Below are 23,655 nucleotides of genomic sequence, written 5' to 3'. Positions count from 1 at the left end.
GATTCTCTCTCTCTCTCTCTTTAACTCACCCTATTTTACTTTCCATATTACGTACCGGCTTCCCTAACTAGCCCACCACTGCCTATTTTTTTTCTGTTTCCTTTGCGCTCATACATTTATTGTAAATACAATCAACGTTTTCTATTCCGATATTGATACATCTTATCTATAGGAAAAGCGGCAAAATTGACCACCTGTCTTACCCATAGAAAAAGCAGTAAAGTTGACCACATTGCTTACATATTGTAAAAACATTAAAGTTGGCCATCTGTCTTTTCTATAGTAAAAGCAGTAAATTGAGCACGTGTCTTATCTATAGTAAAGCAGTCGAATTGATAATTGTCGTATGTCTTATTTATAGTAAAAGCTGTGAAGTTGAGCACCTGTCTTATCTATTGTAAAAGCAGTAAAGTTGACCATCTATATTATTTATAGTAAAAGCAGTAAAATTGACACCTGTATTATCTATAGCAAAAGCAGTAAAAATGAGGGCGTGGCTTATCTATAGTAAAGCAGTAAAATTAATGATTGTTGTATGTCTTATTTATAGTAAAAGCTGTGATGTTGACAACCTGTCTTATCTATAATAAAAGCAGTAAAGTTCACCATCTATGTAGCTTATCTGTTGTAAAAGTAGTAAAGTTGATTACCTGTCTTATCTATAGAAAAAGCAGTAAAGTTGCCCATCTATCTTTTCAATAGTAAAAGCAATAAAGTTTGTGATGTGCTTTATATATAGTAAAAGCAGTAAAAATTAATGATTGTCGTCTGTCTCATAGCAAGAACTGTAAAGTTGACAACCTGTCTTATTTATAGTAAAAACAGCAAAGTTAACCAGATATATTATCTATAGTAAAAGCAGTAAAATTGACCACCTAGCTTATCTATTATAAAAGTAGTAAAGTTGACATTTATATTATTTATAGTAAAACCAGTAAAGTTGATCATCTAGTTTATCTATTGTAAAAGCAGTAGAGTTGACAATCTGTCTTATTTATAGTGAAACGGTAAAGTTGGCAACATGTCTTATTTATAGTAAAACAGTTTATTCTATCTGTAGTAAAAGCAGTTAAATTGATAACCTGCTAATGTTGATCAATTGTCCAGGATTGAGCAAGCTCACTTTCTGAAGCTCAGATCAATTCACACTTAAAGAGAAAAACTGAATTACTTGGTTAGTTCTATTGTATTTGAGTGTCCCTCTCAGCATTGAGGCTATATGAGATGTTGATCTATAGCTTAACATGGGATCACAACCATGAGTTCCCACTGGGAATAAAACCCGGGTCTCCCATGACAAAGGTGCATACATGCTAACCATATAGCACAAAGGAGCTAAAACTGAGTTAAGCTCACGCTATAACTCATAATTAAAAATGTAGTCAAGTTCAATTAATGGTAAAAGAGATAGAAATTTGAGTTAATTCAACTCAAACTTATGATTTGATATGAAACTAAGTTCAATTCACACTCATTTGGGGGAAACAGTTGATTTGTTCAGGCTTAAAATCATAATTTAAAATGGTGCTAATTTCAACTGACGCATTTCATATTATTTCGAAGATGGCAAGAAAGTTAAAACACAAAAAATGAGCAGCTAACATTTCATTTATACCCTAGTTATTTAATACATATTTGACTTACATTATTTACCTGACATGAAGAAGAGATAGATTAACTGAATTTTTTCCCGTAAAATGAACACTTGTATAAATTGGATAGTTTCATCTAGAGTTAGTAATGATACTCGTAGAAGAATTTTATTGTAATAAAGTTCCTATGTTTTTTTAATGTCCCATGATTACGCTCTGAGGCTAAAGGAAACGGTAATGATGAGAATGAACGAAATGAAGAATGTAAAAATAAACGGGAAACTCCGAGAAAACTCACAGACAAGATATTTGTCTACTATAATGCTCACTTGGCGCGAGCTGGGATTGAGCCAGAGATCTTATACAACACAGGTTAGCACATTACCACTGAGCCTACACAGCCCCAATCTGTGTCTATTATACGATTATTATGATTGATAATGCACATAATCAAAATTTGCAACACACACACACACAAAATGAATACTTTTGCCGTCAATTTATTATTTGGTTGGAGACAGCGTTGGTAGATCTTAAAATAATGGAAATATATTTATTCCATTGATGGCAAGTTGATGAATCAGTTTTTCAGCCACTATACCTCTTGGACATTGTAGATCACTGTTTATATAACTATATTCCTTTATAACGATTAACACCTTGACTATTATCAACATTCAAACATAGCTTTTAAGAAATGTCACACAAGCCTAGCTCAACAAACCTTAGATACTATGCAACCAACAATACTTAAAGTATCCCCTGTATGCTTCGCAACCAACAATACTTAGTAAGCTAATCTGTCTTGCAAAGTGATTATCTCAAAATTTAATCGAGACGGCGCTACGAATGGAAAAGATGGGACAATTACCCATATTCATTTATATACTTATATTCAACAAATCTTAATGTAATTTACAATATTTAAATTATATCCGGCCTGCCCTTTCGCCACATTACACCGAATAGTTGAGAGAGAACTACAACTTTTCCAGTTTTTTGTTATCTAGCCTGCCCTTTCGCCACATTACACAGAATAGTTGAGAGAGAACTACATCTTTTCCAGTTTTTTGTTATCCAGCCTGCCCTTCCGCCACATTAATCGAATAGTTGGGAGAGAACTACAACTTTTCCAGTATTTTGTTATCCAGCCTGCCCTTCCGCCACATTACATCGAATAGTTGGGAGAGAACTACAACTTATCCAGTTTTTTTGTTATCCAGCCTGCCCTTCCGCCACATTGCACCGAATAGTTGAGAGAGAACTACAACTTTTCCAGTGTTTTGTTATCCAGCCTACCCTTCCGCCACATTGCAAGGGATAGTTCACAGAGAACTACGACTGTACTAAAATTTAGCAGAAAATCTTAAATGGAAACTCTTCTACAAGATACATGACCAGCAAAATGTAACTTTTATATGGCATACAGTCTATAACACGTTGGTTATAAAAAAAAATATGCAAGGACTTATTAAACAATAAAATCAGTAGGAAAGTAATAAATGGAAAATTAAATCAAATCAAATCTTTAAATTTAACGTTCAACGACTTTGCCCTTTATTCAAAGGAGGACAATGATTAAGGTAAGTGAACGATGAATGGAATAAGAATGTGGGAGGAAATTGGAGTACCACAAGATAGTCCATGAACACGATGTTTTTGACCATAAACTACTTGGGCAGAGATCGAACCAGGAACCTTACGCACCAGAAGTAAGCGGTCTTCAACGGAGCCACTGTGCTTCTCAGGGTTAAATGAAGATATAAACTCTCTCAAGTTCTTTTATGCTATCTATGTTTGTCGTGATTAGTCATATATGCAACTTGTTATAGTAACTCAATGAAGTAAGATGCTCTAACAAAAGTTCGCCCACGTAGCACATATCCACGGTAGCTTAGTGTTACCCACGAAACGAGACGAGAAACATGATTTTCTCATTCTTGAGATGAGAATTGAGACGAGACATTTCACGAGTACCGTTGGCAACACAAGTTCATCTATAATGCACAGGCCCGTATCCAGGGGTGGTCTAGGGGGGCCGGGCCCCCCTAAATTTTGGCTGCTCACCCTAAAATTTCACGGTAGGCTGGCAAATGAACTATAATATGGTTGTATCGGGCCCCCTAACTTCAACCGGCCCCCTCCTACATTTTTGGGCTGGCTACAGGCCTGATAATGCATAGTATAAAACTATAAATTGATATAGTTATTGTACGAACATAATGAACAGGATTTATCAACTTCTAAAAAATACGCAATATACTCCAATAATAAACATGGTTTGAATGCTGTTTTATAACGCCTTTCATAGATTTCTGACAACACAGAAGGATTTTGATAATTTCTTGTTGAAATTAAGAAATAAAATCAGGGCATAAAATTTGTATACACATTTACAGAATGAGACAGGAAAACATTTCGAGAATTTTGAGGGAACGAGAAAGAATTATTCGAGATTCGATACGAGACGAAGTAACTCTTATTTCTAGTCTCATCTCGTCTCGTCTCGTGAGCTACAATACTTATTAGGAACAAAGGGCAAATTTTGAAGTAACACCTACGGGTAGATGTTCACCACGACGGATGATGATATCCTCGGACGATACCAGTTACCTTACACACCAGGATATTCCTGATACACCATTGCCGCTCTTAATTTCGTTCATCCTTTAAGACAATTAAACTGACATAAAGATGCATATATCTGCATATTACAACACATTGAATGAGTCATTTTATTCGTCACGGAATCGCTTAACTCAAACAGCTGGGATGTATAGCTTAATGATATTTCCTATACACTCTGTGGTGTTAAATTCCAGAACATCACAGACAGAAGAAGGTTGTTCGCTGAGATTGGAAAACTCCTGTTTTTCAATCATAGGGAAAAGAACTGGCCACCTTATTCCTGCTGTAATACTTTAGTGGCCTTTTCTAGTTAATTAAATAAGTGAGCTAGATACCATCTTTAAATAGAACAATCATTCAAGATAGGTATAATCAATCAATACAAAATCTTACATTATCCTGTAGGTTATGCAACCAAAACTACATACTATAAAATATCCTATACATTATGTTACCAGCAATAATTGATACAATTGAGTAACCGCTAAGAATGGTATGCGCATCACAGAAATAAAGCTAAAACATTCGTTTACATGTATGTATCTGAGAGGCAAAATAGAAAATAGGTTTCACGTATACATGATTGAATAGCTATCAGGAAGACCTTATTCTTCCACGAAAATTTTATTGCCATAGAAAACAGATCGGGCAAGGTATTATATAGCATCCAATCGATCCGGACGCATCACAGTATTGAATGGGCGCCAGGAAATATCTCCCGATAAAATGGTGTAACCTGATTGGCTGACTGTGATTCGAAAAAAAGAAGAAAAGACCGAACAAGTGGTAGAGGGGGAAGAGGGGTGAGGGGTGAGTGAGTATAGGACAGGGGGATAGGAGTGGGAGTTAAAGCAACGTAGGGTGTCATGGATACTTTCATACGCTTGTGGTTTCTGAATCTGCCTGCTTTGGGCGATGTAGTTTACCAAAACCCAACAGCAAGATAAAAAAAAATGTCCTTTTTCTCTCCCCCGAATCCTTTAGTGTAACAAATAAAGAGAAATATTGTCTATTGTTTTCTAGTGTGTGTGTGTGTGTGAGAGAGAGAGAGAGAGAGTCAATTTATATTTCATTTTTTAAAACCATTTTTTAGGACACAAAATATAAGCCAAAAAGTGTACGTTTCAAACACTTCATTCGTCTTTCTTTCTGGTTTAAACTGCCCGTATACATGTTTTTTTAGAGAACGAATGGGGATGGGAGGGGGAACAATAGCTAGATAATCTTATTACAATGATATCTTGAATGATTTTTTTTAAATGCGTGCGTATTTAAAAATTTAATAAAACTCAATTCTAGTTTTCCTATACATATTGGATTACATACAAATTTATATAATTCTGCTGCAAAAGGGAAATGTTTTTTTTTTAATTTTCTTTCTTGTTTTTTTTCTTTTTTTCGTTTCATATCTATATATGTCTGGTTTCTACAATCAGTTTCATTATTTCTATTATTATTGTGTTCGTGCTGGGCATTTATTCGCAAGCTTACAATGTATAATATACGTTGTGTTCTGAAGAGATGCTACAACATGAGATAGGATAGAAGGCTTTTGATTAGCAGAATCATACCAAATATATTTACTTTTATGTATGCAAGGGATGATCAAAAACTAAGGTTACAAGGCCGATGTTTCTGTTATAGAGGAATGAGGAGGGTGCGGTAATTTTAATACATGGAGTTGGCAACTGTGCAAAGTTTCAAATACGCGCCACATATAAACACAAATGGTGCGACTCGTTTAGGAAAACTGATCTCGCAAAGAAGTCCGCTCAGCTATTCGATTATCTGTGGGCGAAAGATGTAATCGCTGCTGAAATTCACTGGCACGACGATCTCGCGAAGCAATCAGGAGGACACGGTCATGACTTCTCACTGAGGACGTGATCTTTCTTCACGACAACGCCCGCCCGTATACAGCCCAGAAGACCATTACACTGTTGAAGCAGTTTCGCTGGGACATCACCGACCACCCTTCCTACAGCCCGGACCTCGCTACAAGCGACTTTCACCTGTCCCCGTTCTTGAAGGAGCACCTAGGAGGCCGTCACTTTGCTTCAGACGAGGAAGTGAAACACGTAATGATAATGTGGGTAAACACGCAAGGACGGAATTTTTACCAAGAGGGTATCTTCAAACTCATCCCACGATCCTACAAATGCCTCAACCGATATGGAGGCTATGTTGAAAAATAACCTAATGCGTGGTACTATTTGCTGTATGTATTGGTTGTATGAAATAACATATACACGTTATGCTGCAGGTTTTGTAACCTTACTTTTTGATTATCCCTCTTGTATATATATATATATATATATATATATATATATATATATATATATATATATATATATATATATATATATATATATATATATATATATACAGGTGCGGATCCAATGGGGGCTATAGGGTCTATAGCCCCACCCCTTGATGCCCAGGTATACACTGGATAAAATGGACTTCAATCCTGCTTTACACTGGGTAAAGAGGCAAACTATGGTTTTAACCCCTCCCTTGATCATGTCCTGGATCCGCACCTATATATATATATATAGTTTTAAGCTGGAGAGGGAAATTTAAATATGTACCTGTTCCTCAATGATTTCTCAACTTTAAGACTACATGGGTGTCCACATGGATGTGGCAAGATTCGAGCATCAAAACTAACTTAACATTGCATCGCTGATAACATTTTAGCTTAGCTATTAAGGGTCTCTAAAAGTTAAATGTTTAATGTAACAGCTTAGAGGAGTTCGATTCCCCATGGGGCCGCGGTGGCTCAGTGGGAGAGCGTTCACCTCTGGGGCTTGGGGTCCCGGGTTCGATCCCAGCCCCCGCCAAGTGAACTTTGTGTTGGACAAACACCGTGTGCGTGGGTTTTCTCGGGGTTCTCCCGTTTCCTCCCACTTTCTTCATTCCACCATTTCATTCATTACTCATCATCACCGTCTCCTTTAGCCTAACCGGCATAAGCGTGGGACGTAAAACTCAAAGATTTCATTTCATTTTTTTTTCGATTCCCCATATGGATGCCTGCACGCATTTTGGGGGACAATTTTTCACTTAAAATGGCACAATCAAACTGCATAATGGGTGGAGGAGGAAGATATATTTAGGGAACAGATTGGTAAATTTGGGGAGAGAATTGTAAATTAGACGAGAAAATGACAAATTTGAGAAGGGTTGTGCTCAAGAGCGCACCCACGAGGGGTCCACAAGGTCCAGAAATCCCCCCCCCAAAAAAAAACTTCCAACTCAACATACATTTGTACACTTTGTTAATAAAACTATACTCGTTTAACAAAGAAATGATTGATCTAACATGAAAATGTTATCTTACACTTCATCTGTACTGTTTCTCTTATAAAAACAATCTAGTTCTATCATTTTATTTTTGAAAATATAGGTGAAAGTATTTTAAAATTACTTATCGAATACAGAATAATACCCGTTTAATACTACACAGGCGAAAGTGGCAAGTAGTATTGAAATCCTTCCGCAAAGCTTGGAAACCCCCAACAAAAATTGAACAATAATAACAATATCAACCACATCAAGATCAACATTAACAAAGATATATAATTAATAATAACATTAATGTTACTAACATTACTAACAGGGCCGTACCATGGAAAATCAGCGCCCGGGGCGAGAGTATGCTGCGGCGCCCCCATACATATATTCCAAGCAATTTTTCGTGTCTTTTTTCCTTTTTTATCCCCGAATTTATCGTCCCACTTACTTCAGCGCCCGGGGCGTCGCCCCCCCCCACGGCACGGCCCTGATTACTAATAAATTTATAATTTTAATACAATACACTAATAAGGAAGTAATACACAGAGAAGAAAAACATATATGGCGTAGGTAAATCCTGTAGTTTTTGGAAGTAATGTATACCTGTATGTAACATCCTGCAATAAACGTATACTGAAAACGTATGTTTTATAGTACTTTCCGTACAAGTGTTCCATCTATACGTACTTTCTGTATGAAAGAAAGAACTATATATATATAGGGGGTAAGGATTTCATATACAGATGAACGTATATAACATATAGCTGACGTATATCAGTGTAACATACGGAACACTGTTAAGCGGGAAAAGTAGTAAATATGTAGCATATGGATAACATATGCTCCATACAGGTTTCCGTAGTTAACATATGGATTCCGTATATTTGAACAATATACCCCTGTCCGGGTAACAAATATTTCTCAGTATAAGGTATAGGAGTATCCGGACTTCCCGGACATACTGTACAAAAAAACTTTAATTGTCTTTCCTTTAGTAATTTTTAAATATTCTTAATTGGAAACTCTGATATGTAATGGAATAAGCAATAAAAGGAAAAGATTGGAATTATGAAAGCAGCGGTAACAAAGCGTACGTTTTGCAGATCATTTTATTATTTGCTCTACGGAACAATGCATACGTAACCGATAGCATCCCCCTCTCCCGTTATTCTCTTGTTTCTGCGTGGCTATTGTTCAGGATAAATCCGCAGAAAATCTAATTTCTAAGGCGCATACTAGCGAGGCAAAAACAAGATAATCATCGGCGATGAGATAAGTATATGTATATACCTTATATTGAATTTTCTTTCCGAACACAAAAAGTTTACGTATCTTCAAATCCCATTACGCAAATTTACTTCATTCGAGGGTCCGTAGATTGACTAACAAGATATTACGCAAGCTGTTCGTATATGTGTTTTTTCTCGTATCAGAACGCAACAACTCACAAAGGAGGCCGGCATGTAGACTGGGCAATTCAATTTAATTTTCAATTGTTGTCGAAAATTATTGTATACTAAAAATAAATAACGAGGATCGGACAGCACGAATCTGAAAAGAGGAGAGTTCACGTGGTCTACTACTCAAGATTGAATAAGGTTACTCTTAAAGAAGCTCAACTTAGCTCAATTTCCATGCGAAAAATAGAACGAGCTAATTTGAAACAGAAGCTAAGTTCAACTGGCGTTGAAAGTAAAAATTAAACTAACTTTACGGTTAAAATCAAAATTTAACAAGAAATTAACTTTAATTCACGCTCAAAGGGAAAAATGAACTAAGTTTACGCTTAAATTAGATGATAATTTAAAATGATGATTATCTCAAATTACGCTCAAAGTGAAGAAAATGAATTAAACTCATGTTTAAACTCATAATTGAGAACTTTCTCTCAGAGCAAAAATGAATTAAGTTTATGTTAAACTCAAAATTTAAAATGCATTTAAAATGCATTTAAACTCAATTTACGCTCAAAGTGAGAAACTGAATGAAATGAAATCTTTAAGTTTTACGTCCCACGGCTGTGCCGGCTAGGCTAAAGGAGACGGTGATGATGAGAAATGAATGAAATGGTGGAATGAAGAAATTGGGAGGAAACGGGAGAACCCCGAGGAAATCGACGCACACGGTGTTTGTCCACCAAAAAGTTCACTTGGTGCGAGCTGGGATCGAACGAGGGACCCCATGCACCAGAGGTGAACGCTTTACCTCTGAGCCACCGCAGCCTCGAAACTGAATTAAGTTTACCAGTAAACTCAATTTGAAAAGGAGCTCAAACCACGCCCAAGTAATTTTTGTATATACAAGGTGTCTCGAAAGTCCCCTGATATAGGATAACTTTTGTTATTATCAGAGTTACAACAAAATGTAAGAGGAAAAACCATCTCCAAATATGATGTTTTCGATCTAAAGCGAAGAAATATTTTAAATCGGACGAACCGTTTGGGCTGTACACACTTTATGCGTTCAATGTTAAATGAAAATGCAAGGTTGCCATTTATCTGGACCCACAACGTAAGTGAATGAAATTTCTGTTTTTTATGCTAACATGTCGATGGCCAGCCTCCATTTCAAAAAGTAGCTCCATTCACTTATGTTGTGGGTCCAGGTTGGTAACGTTGCATTTTCATTTAACATTGTAAGCATAAAGAGTGTACAGCCCAAACGGCTCATTCGATTTAAAAAAAAAAAAAAAAAAAAAAAAAACCTTCATTTCAGATTGAAAACATCATATTTAGAGACGGTTTTCTCTCTTACATTTTGTTGTAGCTCTGATAATAACAGAGTTACCCTATGTGAGGGAACTTTTTAGACACCCTGTATTTATGGTTTAAGAGGACATTAATCTAATCTCGCTCTTAAAATTGAAAGTCTTGAGAACTAATTAAGTGTAATCTTTAATTTAGTTCACGCTCAAAGTGAGAAACTGAATTAAGTTTATGATTATACTAAAATTTAAAAACCATTTACCTCAAATCATCCTCAAAGTGAAAAGATAAATTATATTCAAGCTTAAACTCATAATTTAAAAAAGGAACCAGGTTCAGCTCACTCCCAAAACGTAAAAGGAACTAAAGTTTACACTTAAACTCAAAATTTAAAATAGAACTAACATTATTTCACACTTAAACGTGAAAAACTGAGATAAGTTTTAGTCTCAATTTATTATTTAAAAACGATCTGACGTCAAATCACGCTCAAAGAGGAAAAGTAAATTCTGTTATTCTTAAAATAAAAATTTACTTAAAAGTTAATTGCCATTATTATTCAACTTTGTCCTGGAATACGCTATAAGGAAAAACAAAGATAGCAACCAGGGTCTAGAGTTGAACGGTATTCACCAGGTTATGGCATATGCTGATGATGTAAATTTAATAGGGGTTGATAGCAGAACAATAGAAAGAAATGCAGAGATCTTACTAAACGCTTGCAGGGACATGGGTTTAGAAGTAAATGCACAGAAAACTAAATACATGGAAGTGCGTCAGGACCGTACTGCATCAAATTATGGATGCGTTAAAATAATACTTATGATAAAATGGATACTTTCAAATATCTAGGATCAATATTAACAGACAAAAATCATATTCACGAAGAAATTAAATGTCGACTAAAAGCAGGGAATTCATATTATTATTCAGTTCAAAATCACTTGTCGTCGCGAATTCTATCGAGGAATTTGAAGCTTGAAATATACAAAACGATAATTATGCCTGTTGTTCTATATGGTTACGAAACATGGTCGCTTACTCTGAAAGAAGAACATAGACTGAAGGTGTTTGAGAACAAGATCCTGAGACGAATATTAGGACCCAAGAGGAACGGGAATGGGAAATTGCGGAAACTTCATAACGAGGAACTACATAATTTATACTGTTTACCCAACATTGTTAGGGTCATCAAGTCTAGGAGGCTTAGATGGGCAGGTCATGTAGCTAGAATGGAAGAAAGTAGAAACGCTTTCAAAGTCTTGACTGAAAGAGCAATCAGAAAACGACTATTAGGAAGAGACAGGCGCAGATGGGAGGATAATATTAAGATGGATCTCGCAGAGATAGGAATACAAAGTAGAAACAGGATCCAGTTGGCTAAGGATAGAAGTCAGTGGAGAGGTTTTGTGAACGCGGCATTGAAGCTCCGGGTTCCATAAGCCATAGAGTAAGTTAGTTAGTTAAAAGCTAATCTCAGCTTATGAGGCAAATTAAAACAATGAATTGTATCGTTTAGACTCATAATTTAAAAATTAGGGTCTCAACTCTGTAAAAATTTTAAATGTAGCTAATCCCACCTCATACACAAAGTAAAAAATATCTAAAATAACGCTTAAACTCTTAGTTTATAAGAATGAAGCCCTCAGCTCACACTCAAAGTGTAAAATAAATTAACTATGTTCTCACTCAAAGTTCTAACTCAATTTTGAAGACGGAGGGCACGGTGGCTCATTGGTAGAGCATTCACCTCTAGTGCTTGGGGTCCCTGGTTCGATCCCAGCTCGCGCCGTGTGGACTTTGTGGTGGACAAACACCGTGCTCATGGGTTTTCTCGGGGTTCTCTCGTTTCCTCCCACTTTCTTCATTCCACCATTTCATTCATTTCTCATAATCACCGTCTCCTTTAGCCTAACCGGCATAATCGTGGGACGTAAAACTCAAAGATTTCATTTCAATTTTGAATACAGCAAAACATTCGGGACACTAAAACAGACATGATTTAAATCAGAGCTCAACGTACAGATAAAGTGAAAACAAACTACTCATACTTGAGCTTATAACTTCCCTCAACTCACGCTCAAAGTGAAAAACGAGCTAAGTTCAGGTTAGTGAAGTTCAAAGCCGCATTATGCTTGAAACAAACCTTGTTTCGCTTACAATTTTTCTATTACCTTTTCCTAGCTGAAGATGTGCCTCAACCGTAGTGCCTTCCAACTATGTTCTTTTATAAGCAAGAAAGACAAAGCAAATCTAGTAAGCAATGGCATTACAAACTAAATTTGTATTTGTGATAATTTGTAGAAAAGGCTCTAGCCTAGAGTCTCACAAAATTTAACATTATGAATGAATGATATCAGGTACTCAAAATATCTATCTATAAATGTAATGGGATCTTTTTTCTTCTAATTCTCTTTCGCAGAAGGAACCAATGAGAATACGTCTGATGGAAACTCAGAGCACAACTCTTCGGCGGACGAAGACTCGCAATTAAGGCTGAGGTTGAAGAGGAAACTACAAAGGAATCGAACGTCTTTCACCAACGAGCAGATTGAGGCACTCGAAAAAGGTACGAAAGAAATTTACAAATATTTTCAATTTATTGTTGTTAAATAGAAGTACAATAATGAGTTTGCTACTCTGCTCGATGGCTAACTTTTTCCCTACCAACACATGATAATTTTGAGATAGATAAATTTTAGAAAAACACTAGTTCAGGAAGCATAATATAACAAGATGAGACTACAAGAGCCACATTTATGGTATTGAAATCAAATTTCACTCTTGACCAAAAATTGCATCCCACAAGGCACCATATTAGAACCAATATGCAGTGTTGCAATATCAAAATAATATTATCTACATCTAATTTAAATTGTAAATCGTAATTACATAACACAAAACCATTTGAACACAGTAAAACAGACGGGACACTAAAACAGTAGAAAATAATAGGGTACCGGTAACAAAATGGTTCATAATGAAATTCGCTAAAATTATTAATTGGAGTTTGATCTCTATATTAAAATAGTTGAGATGTGATGTTATCTCTGCGGGAAAATAAACAAATATGTATTTCTTATGTTTTTTTTTTTTTTTTATCGATATGCTAAAATTTGTTAAATTGGCCTCTGTGTAATTTGGCTACTTGGTCATAAACTTAAGATTTGGCCATAACAACACAGATTTGGTCACGAGCGATTTCACTCCACTTTTTGGACAAAATTTCATATTATACATTTTTATAGATACTAGATTCAAAAGCTATGGGCAACTGCAGGAGAAATAGAGATATGGATAATATTACACGTATGCTGTGATCTGATAGCTCTTTGAAATGTTACTGTTACTGTGGACCGAAGAGACAAAATCAATAACATAAAAATTAGACTTTCTTACGTAATTAATAAAGATTTTGGACAAACTGATAGAATTTAAGGTAGTTTGGTTTTAGTAGAAATTTAATTAAAACTAATAATCATAACCATTTTATTTAAAAAAGAAAAATAAACACTTATAAGTTAAATTCTTTGAACTTTCTCATTAAATACAATTTCTCAATACGATTTCAAATAATTTCTTTCCCCTCATAAAAGAGATAAAAACACATGCATTCATGCTTTAAGTTACGGGTTGTTGAAAAATGCTCGTACGTTTTTCCCTAATGTAAATGCCATTCAGGATTCCTTTTAAATAAACTCTTTCACATACCGTATGCAATCTCTTCAAGAAGTTTTTTGAGGAAATGAGAAAAGATCAAATAAGATTTATATATATATATATATATATATATATATATATATATGTTCCGTATCAAGAAACTTTTCATGTTTTCATTATGCGCTTCATGTACGCGTAGTAAGGGTAAAAGGCAAATGGAGAAAACCTTTTATTATGCCTTCTTTAAGGATTCATCTTGTATTTACAGTTGATGAATCTTAGTTTTATATATATATATATACGTATAAAAGATAAGTTTCTTGATCATACAGAGACAGAAAGAGAGACAAACGACAGACATTTCAAAAATCCCATCTTAATCTTGTTAGGGCGGTAGAAAATGGCTATATAAAGAAGTATATGATACGCTAGCTAACTGTATACGCATATGAAACATATTTACTATAGACCAATGCACAGTGAACATTGACATCTTTTATCTGTAAAAGAAAGTTCTTCCATTTTATTTTTCCTTTTTTAAAAATAGGAATTTACCTTTCTGCTCTGTGGAGTCACGAGACAGTCTTCTTGATATTTCGAATATTAAGGTTTCTGGATCATTCAGACAAAAGATGACAACCTTCAGGCAAAACGAAACCAACGATTAGGATGAAAAGATTAGCATAGTTTGAGTGACTTTATGAAGGACATAATCATATATATATATAGAAAATATATCCTATATCCTTTTTCATCAGAAGTTTGAAGATCCTTTTTCAAAACAAACTCATAGAAGATGTTCGTCTTCCTTTCAGAAACACAGAAAAGGCGTATTCTTCTTGAACTTAACTGTAATACACAAAACTTGAATGAATACGGGATACAGTAGGGAAAAAAAAGGAAATTCTTTTTTTCTAATTTTCCTTTTTGTAAGAAGATACTGAAAGCCAAATCTAATCTAATTTTCCTCCTTCTCTCTCTCTCTCTCTCTCTTTCAAACTTTTCTTTAATCTTCCATTTTCTTTTCCTTCTTTTAGAAAAAAATATACATTAATTTGATGAGATCTATGATCCTTTCCTCTTTCCCTCCTTTATTTATTTTTTTTATTTATTTTTTTTTTAGTTGTGTTTAAGAAAAATTAATGTAAGGGAAAATACACGTATATGTAGCTATGGATACATATAATGATGCTCTTCGTGAACATAAATATTTGCACATGTTTTTAATGAAAAATTCTTATTTATCATATCATAAACTCTGTTTGATGTCTTTTTCTGTATGCACATAAATGAAAAATACTGTACGTATCATTTAATAGCGTGTAGTTGGAAACGAATTTCAATATTTTTTTCGTGTAACAATTGTATACTATATATATATATATATATATAAACTTGAGATTTAAGAGCTATCATTAAAAAATTAAAAAATTAAAATATCTCATTATACTATATACAAGTTGTTTCAAATCAACACCGACTACGTTTGGGAGGTGCCTCCTGACACCAAGATAAGACGAAAAGAATAGATCAACCTCTGTGCAGAAACCCATCATTTGAGAGTTATAGGCTGCCGAAAACATGTATAAATGAACTTTAAAGGTCCATAGCTTCAATACTATGAGACCTACCGTAGACTTCACTTAAGAACCAATACGTGCGCTATGCAAAAATCCATGTTTCAGAATCCTGCGGTACTTTCGTAACAATTTTTTTATGGAGGGAGTTTGGTTACGGGCATATAATTTTAAGTACTTACCAACTACCTCTATAAAAATTGTTGCGGAAGTACTGCAGGATTTTGAAACATGGATATTTGAATGGGGCACATACTAACATACTAGTTTCTAAGTGAAGTCTTGACCCGACTACGTTAGGTCCCAATATTGGAGCTATGGACCTTTAAATTTCATTTTTTCATGTTTCCAGCAGCCTGTAACTCCGAAATAACGGATTTCTGCATCCAGGTTGGTCTTTCTTTTTTTCTTATCTTGGTGTCAGGAATCATCTGCCAAACGTTGTCGGTGTTGTTTTGAAACACTCTGTATATATATTTCCTGCTTTTTAAAAGAATATAATGTAAAGAAAATATATGTTGTGTATAAACAGAAAATGATAATTTAGCTTCCAATTTAAATCATGATTGTATTGACTACATAGGTCTTTCCAATTAACATGAATTATTTTTAAGACTTGCTATTAAGTTAATCAGTGGCGGCTCTAGAGTAAAGTTACATCTGTAAAAATCTAAATATTTTTGCTAAGGGAAGAAAGTTTCCCTGACATATTAATTTGTTTACACAGCTTCCTAAACTCATTTCTCTTAATTTGTAGCGATATGATTTAAAATTTTTACGGTTGTGACTTCCCTAAAGAACCGCCATTGAAGTTAACTTGGGTTGGGATCTTATGCCTCAAGAAAAGGCTTCATAACTATAGTAACTTTACATTGCTTTCACGTACCATTAATTGTATTTTGCTGTATATAACAAAGGAAATTACTCCACTGAACATTTTTCTGAGTAAGCTAAAAAGATGAACCACAAGGACAAGAGTATTAACATACTTTTGTATTATTTTCCCCTCAGAATTTGAACGTACGCACTACCCTGACGTGTTCGCTAGAGAAAGGCTCGCTGAAAAGATTGGTCTTCCAGAGGCTCGCATCCAGGTAGGTGACCCTGTACGTTTCTATTTTTTATCTATTATTTATTTGTTTATAATTCATTAATATTTATGCTTAAACAAGATTATATATGTAATAGAATAAACCTACAGTAATTGTTACAGGTTTCGCATTGGTCTAGTTTGTCACAAACAATTATATACGTGTACCGTATTCTTTTATATTTGTGAAGATACAGCGATTATATGATACTGAAGCAGATGCAATGTATATAATATTCGAATTCTACTCGATACGCGATTAAGCAGCCAGGACAAGTGGAATGGTATTATAAACCAGCTTCTTGGAGGCAAGGTAATGTGGTGGGAAACGGCCTATTGTATGAGGATTGATGGTCTACAAATCTGCCAACTACACCTAATGCAAGTCCCGATGGTGTTGTTTCAAATCTAACGTTAATAGTTGGTTCTGTTCTTCATACGAGGGCATTTCCAAAAATGTTCGACCCGCCATTGGTAATAAGTCGTTCATGGGATACAGTGCCATCTATGCACGAAATAATGTATCAGTTTTTTGTAAAAGTCGTTCATGCCAAATAGTACCATCTATTGAAATAATAATGTATCAGCTTTTTTATAATGAGTTATCATGCTAAATAGCTGCGTCACTTCATTGCAAGCACTATTTGAATGTCACCATGCGTTGGGCTTGCATACTGCATGAAAATAGCTAAATATCTATGGAAGAAATATCGTATCAGCTTTTTTGGTAATATCATTCATGCTAATTAGGACCATCTATGAAAAAAAGCAATGTATCAGTTTTTTGTAATAAGTCGTTCATGCCAAATAGTACCAACTATGGAAAAAATAATGTATCGGCCTTTTATATTTTTTGTAGTAAGTCGTTCATGCCAAATTGTGCCATCTATGAAAGAAGTAATGTATCAACTTTTTTTATAAGTCGTTCATGCTAAAGAGTACCATCTATGGAAAAAATTATACATCAGCTTTTTTTTTTTTTTTTAATAAGTCGCTCATGCGAAATAGTATCATCTATGGAAACATAATGTATAAACTTTTCTTGTCGTTCATGCCAAATAGTATCATCTATGGAAAACATAACACATCAACTTTTCTTGTAAGAAGTAAAAAATAATGCATAAGCTTTTTCGTAATAAGAAATTATGTTGAAAGTTGCGTAAACCAAATACTGGACTGTTTTCTGTGAGCATATAATCACTGTATCTTCATAAACCCAACTCAATACAGTCATTTGTAACCTGATTAATCATTTTCTGACGTATCCTGTACAGAAGCAGCTTCAAATGAAATGTAAAAAGAACTTCTATTATGGGTCGCGGTGGCTCAGAGGTAGAGCGTTCATCTGTGGTGCTTGGGGTCCCGGGTTCGATCCCAGCCCCCTCCAAGTGAACTTTGTGGTGGACAAACACAGTGTGTGGGGGTTTTCTCGGGGTTCTTCCGTTTCCTCCTACTTTCTTCATTCCACCATTTCATTCAATAATCATCATCACCGTCTCCTTTAGCCTAACCGGAATAACCGTGGGACGTAAAACTGAAAGATTTCATTTCATTTCAGAACTTCTATTATCATGAATGTAATGAGTGTTTTTTCATGTATTTTTTTGCGTACGTACATTCGGATTCGTTCACCGTAAAGAATACTTGTCTCATATACAAACTTGTATAGTGGTTCAGTTTATGCTTTAAACAGTTGTCTTCGCGTTTATATAGTAATGATGTTAGAAGAGGATGTTAAAACCCAATAAATCCTTAACAAGAGCGATGGTATGGGATTCTTTGTCATACGTCAAAGACTTTGACAGACGTTGAAGTAACTCCATCTGGAATTCGGAAGAGAGTTGCCTAATTTTACACTATGTCATTCCTGTTAACGGGCTGATCTCAACTTCACTTATATTACTCATTCTCTAGCCCATAATGCCACAAGTAACAAGGAACCTTTAGACCAGTTGTGCGTGCTTTCTACTCTTGCATTTTCAACACGTTGTTTCATACAATCCGCCTTCATACAATCGCATACAAACTGCAAGCGATACTTTAGATCCTTCGTAGCACGTCATAGCATGATTGGTCATTTATTGGATATTGACTTGCTGCCAGCGTAAAATGCTTGCGTCAAACTGGAATGGAATACTGAATGCAAGCTTGCGCTCATGTAACTTCACTACTGGAATCCAGCTTGTGGCATGCTTGAACGGTTTCCAATCAAGCCGGATGCAAACTCGCCGACTTGCAATGCAAGCTTAAAGCAAGCGGTTTGCAAGTTGTCTCTGCTACTAGGGGCTGGAATAATAGCTAGTGGTCGAACCTTTTGTGCACATGGTCACAGGTTTGGTTCCCAGTAGGGAAGAAATTAACACATCATTTAAAAACCTATGCTAAACTTTAAAAAAATACCATGTTAATCCTTAATGCCTACGATTAAAGTAGAGTCTGTTTTATTGTTTATTTATTCGAAGTTAATATAAAACAGGGTTTCCATTCTCTAATTCCTCTCCTGAAAGAGAAAAAAGATGTATCAAGATTTCTAGAATGTTCAATCTTTTACAACAGAAAACATGCATCTACAACTTAACTAACTACCCAAATGCTCCGAATTGGGAAATAAAGGACCAACGCATATAGAAAATGAAATTATAGAAGCATATATGCTTAATTCTGGTTACTTAAGAAACAATAGATACCGGTACTGTAAATGATTAAAAAAAAAAAAAACTTGCATGTTAACACTATTATTTAAGGAACAACAAATATTGAAAATGAAAGTAAGATTCATGCATACTAAACTACTCTTTACTTAAGGAACACCACATACTGAAAATGAAACTTAAAAATTACTTAAGGAACAACAGATACTGAAAATGAAACTTAAAAATTACTTAAGGAACAACAGATACTGAAAATGAAACTTAAAAATTACTTAAGGAACACACTGAGAAAAAAAAATTGTAGGTGTTGTACTTAAAAAGATAGGTTCCATGCGTAATTCCTGTAGTTTTTTGGACTTAACGTACAGCAGACGTATAACTGAAAACGCACGTTTTATGATACTTTCTGTATAAGTGTTCCATCTATACGTACTTTCCGTATGAAACAATGTAGGCGGTCAGGATCTCACATACAAATGGACGTATATAACATATAGCTGACGAAGTTAACATAAGTATATGCATGTGATATACGGAAAACTGTTAGATGTCAGACATTCTGCAACGGTATGACGTAACATCTAAGGGCAGTGCTTATGTAGCATACGGATAACGTATGCTCCGTACTGATTTCTGTAGTAAGCAAGAGGATACCGTATATTTGTACAATATACCGCTGTCCGGAGAACGGATTTTTCTCTGTGCAACAGATGCTGAATTTTTTTTAATGCATGCTAAATACTCGGTTACTTAAAAAACCAACAGATACTTAAAATGGAATTTAAAAACTTCAATTCTAAACAACCGGTTACTTAAGGGTAACAAATGTCGAAAATGAAATAAAATATTTAATTTAAAATCATATGATTATACCTTGTAGGAAGACGGATGATTTATACAGTTAACCCTTTACCGCATGCCGTGCCATATATGGCACATCCCTTTTTCACTTTAGTTTTTGTGTGATTTATCAAAGGCGCCAAATGATTGTTTCGTCTGCTGTGTGAGATGTTGACCTGTATGAATAAGAGATTTTGGTGTCATTTGGCATGCTCTTTGTGAGTTGTATTAGGCGCTTAAACGCTGACATGTGGTTTTTGTGAAGCACTGGATTTTTGTCAGTGAAAATAATTTTTTGGCGAAACATTGTGTGCACTTTTCCCAAAGAACTGAGAGTATAGTATAGATATAGTAGCCCTAAAGTATAGTATAGATATTACTGTATGAAGTGATATACAGTATATGGCAAGATCTATTCTCTGCACACTTCTAGGAAAGTTTACCTTACTGTATAGTGTGCCATATATGGCACGCACTTATTTCTCATCGAAATCAAGTGAAAAATCTAAAATTCAAGTTTTAATTCATTTTTCAAGTTCCCATATAAGGATTTCCAATACTGATTATTTTTTTTTCGCTAAAAGAAAAAAAACATGCATAAAGGGGTTAATAGTTTATAAATGAGTTGGTGTGTGAGGAATTGCGAGGAAACAAACAAAAAAAACCGAGGAAACCCACGAATGCTATGTAGACCGCCACAAGCTGACAGTTTCTCTCCTTGTCTAGTAGTTAGCGCGTTCTAGGTTCGATTCCTGGTGGAGGAAGTTTGTAATTTAAATGCATTTCAGTTCGGATTCCAACCTAAACTGTATGTCTGCGTCTCGTATAGCATCGGTGCTGTACAGAAATACTAAACTTTGATCAACCAGAAACTCTAATGGCCTGAGATTGAACCAAGGACCCTTCGTGCCAGAGATAATATTTATATTTCTGAGCTACTGTTCCCTCAGTAAAAGGTATTCTATAGATGTACAACTGCATACATACATTCTGTATTTTATTGGCAATGATAGAGTAAAGCTACAATAATAATATCAAAGACTTGGAAAAGAAATCTAAACAAGAAATTCGGGAATGATCCGAAAAATGGATCAAAAGATTGCGATATTGGTCAATAATTAGTTTTTGGATTAGGGGAGCCAAAATTTTTGAATTTCCCCTAAATCGAGTTTTCATACTTTCTACAGAATAAGCACATCATACTGAGTTAAGGGATAGTTTGTGTTTGGATACATTATATGTAGTTCTTCAGATATAAGGTCTACAAGAAAATTTATGATTGAAATGTATAGGCTTTTTTTTTTTTTTTTTTTGATCTGGGGCCACGAAATTTTTGAGCGGCCCCAAAATCAAGTTTTCATATTTTCTACAGAAATGAAATGAAATCTTTGAGTTTTACGTCCCACGGTTATGCCGGTTAGGCTAAAGGAGACGGTGATTATGAGAAATGAGTGAAATGGTGGAATGAAGAAAGTGGGAGGAAACGGGAGAACCCCGAGAAAACCCACGAGCACGGTGTTTGTCCACCACAAAGTCCACACGGCGCGAGCTGGGATCGAACCAGGGACCCCAAGCACCGGAGGTGAACGCTCTACCACTGAGCCACCGCGCCCCCATATTTTCTACAGAATAAGCACATCATACTGAGTTAAGTGATAGTTTGTGTTTGGATACACTATATGTAGTTCTCCAGATATAAGGCCTACAAGAAAATTTTTGATTAAAATGTAATGGATTTTTTGATCCAAAAGTAATGGAAATGAAAGAAAAGAAAAAAAAAAGGTCTTGAGAAAGAGAGACTGGACTTCCAAGAAATTACTATCCTCAAATGAAAAGGAAAAAAAGTCTACGTACGCACCATACATGTAGAGTACATACAGAGAATGAGTATACACATAGAGTGAGTAAAACCTCTTTCTGACTTTTTATGAAACTGTCTGTGAGAAGGGCTACTGTAGCGGCGCTTGTGCATAAAAGACCAACCAACATTCATTGAACCAGTAGCAGGTGGGAAGGAAAGAGACATGGAGAAAACTAATACTGCCCATGGAAGCCAAACGTCCGCTCCACTTCTAATTTAGATAAGTGGCTAGGTTTTGAACTTTAATAGTAGTATCTCTCCGCTGATACAAAAACGAAAAGCACGGACTGGTCTTTTAGAAATACTGTAACCAGCAGAGTCCATTTAGCTCTTTGCCATTGACTGTATAAACTTTTTTTTTTTTTTTTCATTTTTTGCTTTAATCCCAGTACGGTTATGGCATGCGAAATCAAGTAGGGTAAATTGAAGTGAGTATTACAGTGTATCTAGATTCTGAGTCAGATCATAAAAAGTTCTGGAAAAATATATTCATCCACATCCGAATTGAAAAAACAAACAAACATAGGAATTGATTCCACATACGATTTTGTTTTTAATTCTGCAATACAGAATTGTAGACTCCCTGTAGAAAACAATGTAAGTGACAAAAACAATAGTTACTGTAACAGTAGAGACAAAAGATGGTAATTTATGCCTAAGCGTCACAGAATATAAAATATTATTACGGAGAAATACTGTACAATCCAGCATATAACAAAGTGAAGCTATGTATGAAAATCTAAGGCATAAATGTATTTTTAAAAAATAAAACAAGTGAAACAATTATAAGGTGCCACTTACATTGTTTTTTCTACAGCGAGTCTTCAATTATTGATGTATATCGGGAGAAAATATCCAAAGATAAGATATATACCACTCGATAGTGGACTTTATAACATTGAAATGTTATTAGGATTACTCTAGCGTGCCTTATCAGGTCGTAATGTTATTAGGACCACGCTGGTGGGTCTTGTAAGATTGTAATATTATTAGGATCACGCTAGTGGGTCTTATAAGATTGTAATGTTATTAGGATCATGCTAGTGGGTCTTATAAGATTGTAATGTTATTAGGATCACGCTAGTGGGGCTTATAAGATTGTAATGTTATTAGAATCACGCTAGTAGGCCTTATAAGATTGTAATGTTATTAGGATCACGCTAGTGGGGCTTATAAGATTGTAATGTTATTAGAATCACGCTAGTAGGCCTTATAAGATTGTAATGTTATTAGGATCACGCTAGTGGGGCTTATAAGATTGTAATGTTATTAGAATCACGCTAGTAGGCCTTATAAGATTGTAATGTTATTAGGATCACGCTAGTGGGTCTTATAAGATTGTAATGTTATTAGAATCACGCTAGTAGGCCTTATAAGGGATTGTAATGTAAGGGAATGTAATGTTGAAACAGTTATGTTGTTAAAGATTTGGATATCCATTTCAACAATCAAATCATTTCAACAATGAGGAAAATTCTAAATAAAAAAAATCGACACGGATTGTTGCCTTCGATAGGTTATGAGCTTCCTTCTCTAAAAATTTGAAAGTCTGCAGGCTGAAATTTGTAAGAGAAATCGTGAATTTTCCTGAAAGGTAAAAAAATACATGAGAGAGAGATACGAAGACTGCAGTGACATCTATCGGCAAAACTTATCCCTTTAAACTAACCTTAAACTCTTGTCTCATCTTGATTTTCCAAAAAGCTTTTCTTGTTTCGTCTCGATTCTTTTCTTGTCTCATTTTCTAAATGTAT

General features: G+C 35.0%; 1 protein-coding gene across 4 annotated transcripts in view; it reads left to right on the top strand.

Moving 5' to 3' along the window:
• The window catches only part of toy (paired box 6 protein twin of eyeless), a 236,863-nt gene that overhangs the window by 177,215 nt on the left and 35,993 nt on the right, over positions 1-23,655 (top strand). For 2 of the 4 annotated variants that reach the window (XM_081737898.1, XM_081737900.1), the window contains exons 6-7: positions 12,645-12,791; positions 16,471-16,565. In XM_081737898.1, coding sequence (XP_081594024.1) covers positions 12,645-12,791; positions 16,471-16,565 — 242 coding nt within the window. The remainder of the gene's footprint in view (positions 1-12,644; positions 12,792-16,470; positions 16,566-23,655) is intronic. The other 2 variants (XM_081737899.1, XM_081737901.1) reach the window with 1 other exon arrangement.

Source organism: Thermobia domestica, chromosome 14, assembly GCF_964235325.1.
Source record: "Thermobia domestica chromosome 14, izTheDome1.hap1.1, whole genome shotgun sequence".
Lineage (NCBI taxonomy): Eukaryota > Metazoa > Arthropoda > Insecta > Zygentoma > Lepismatidae > Thermobia > Thermobia domestica.
This window is presented reverse-complemented; position numbering and strand designations above follow the sequence as displayed.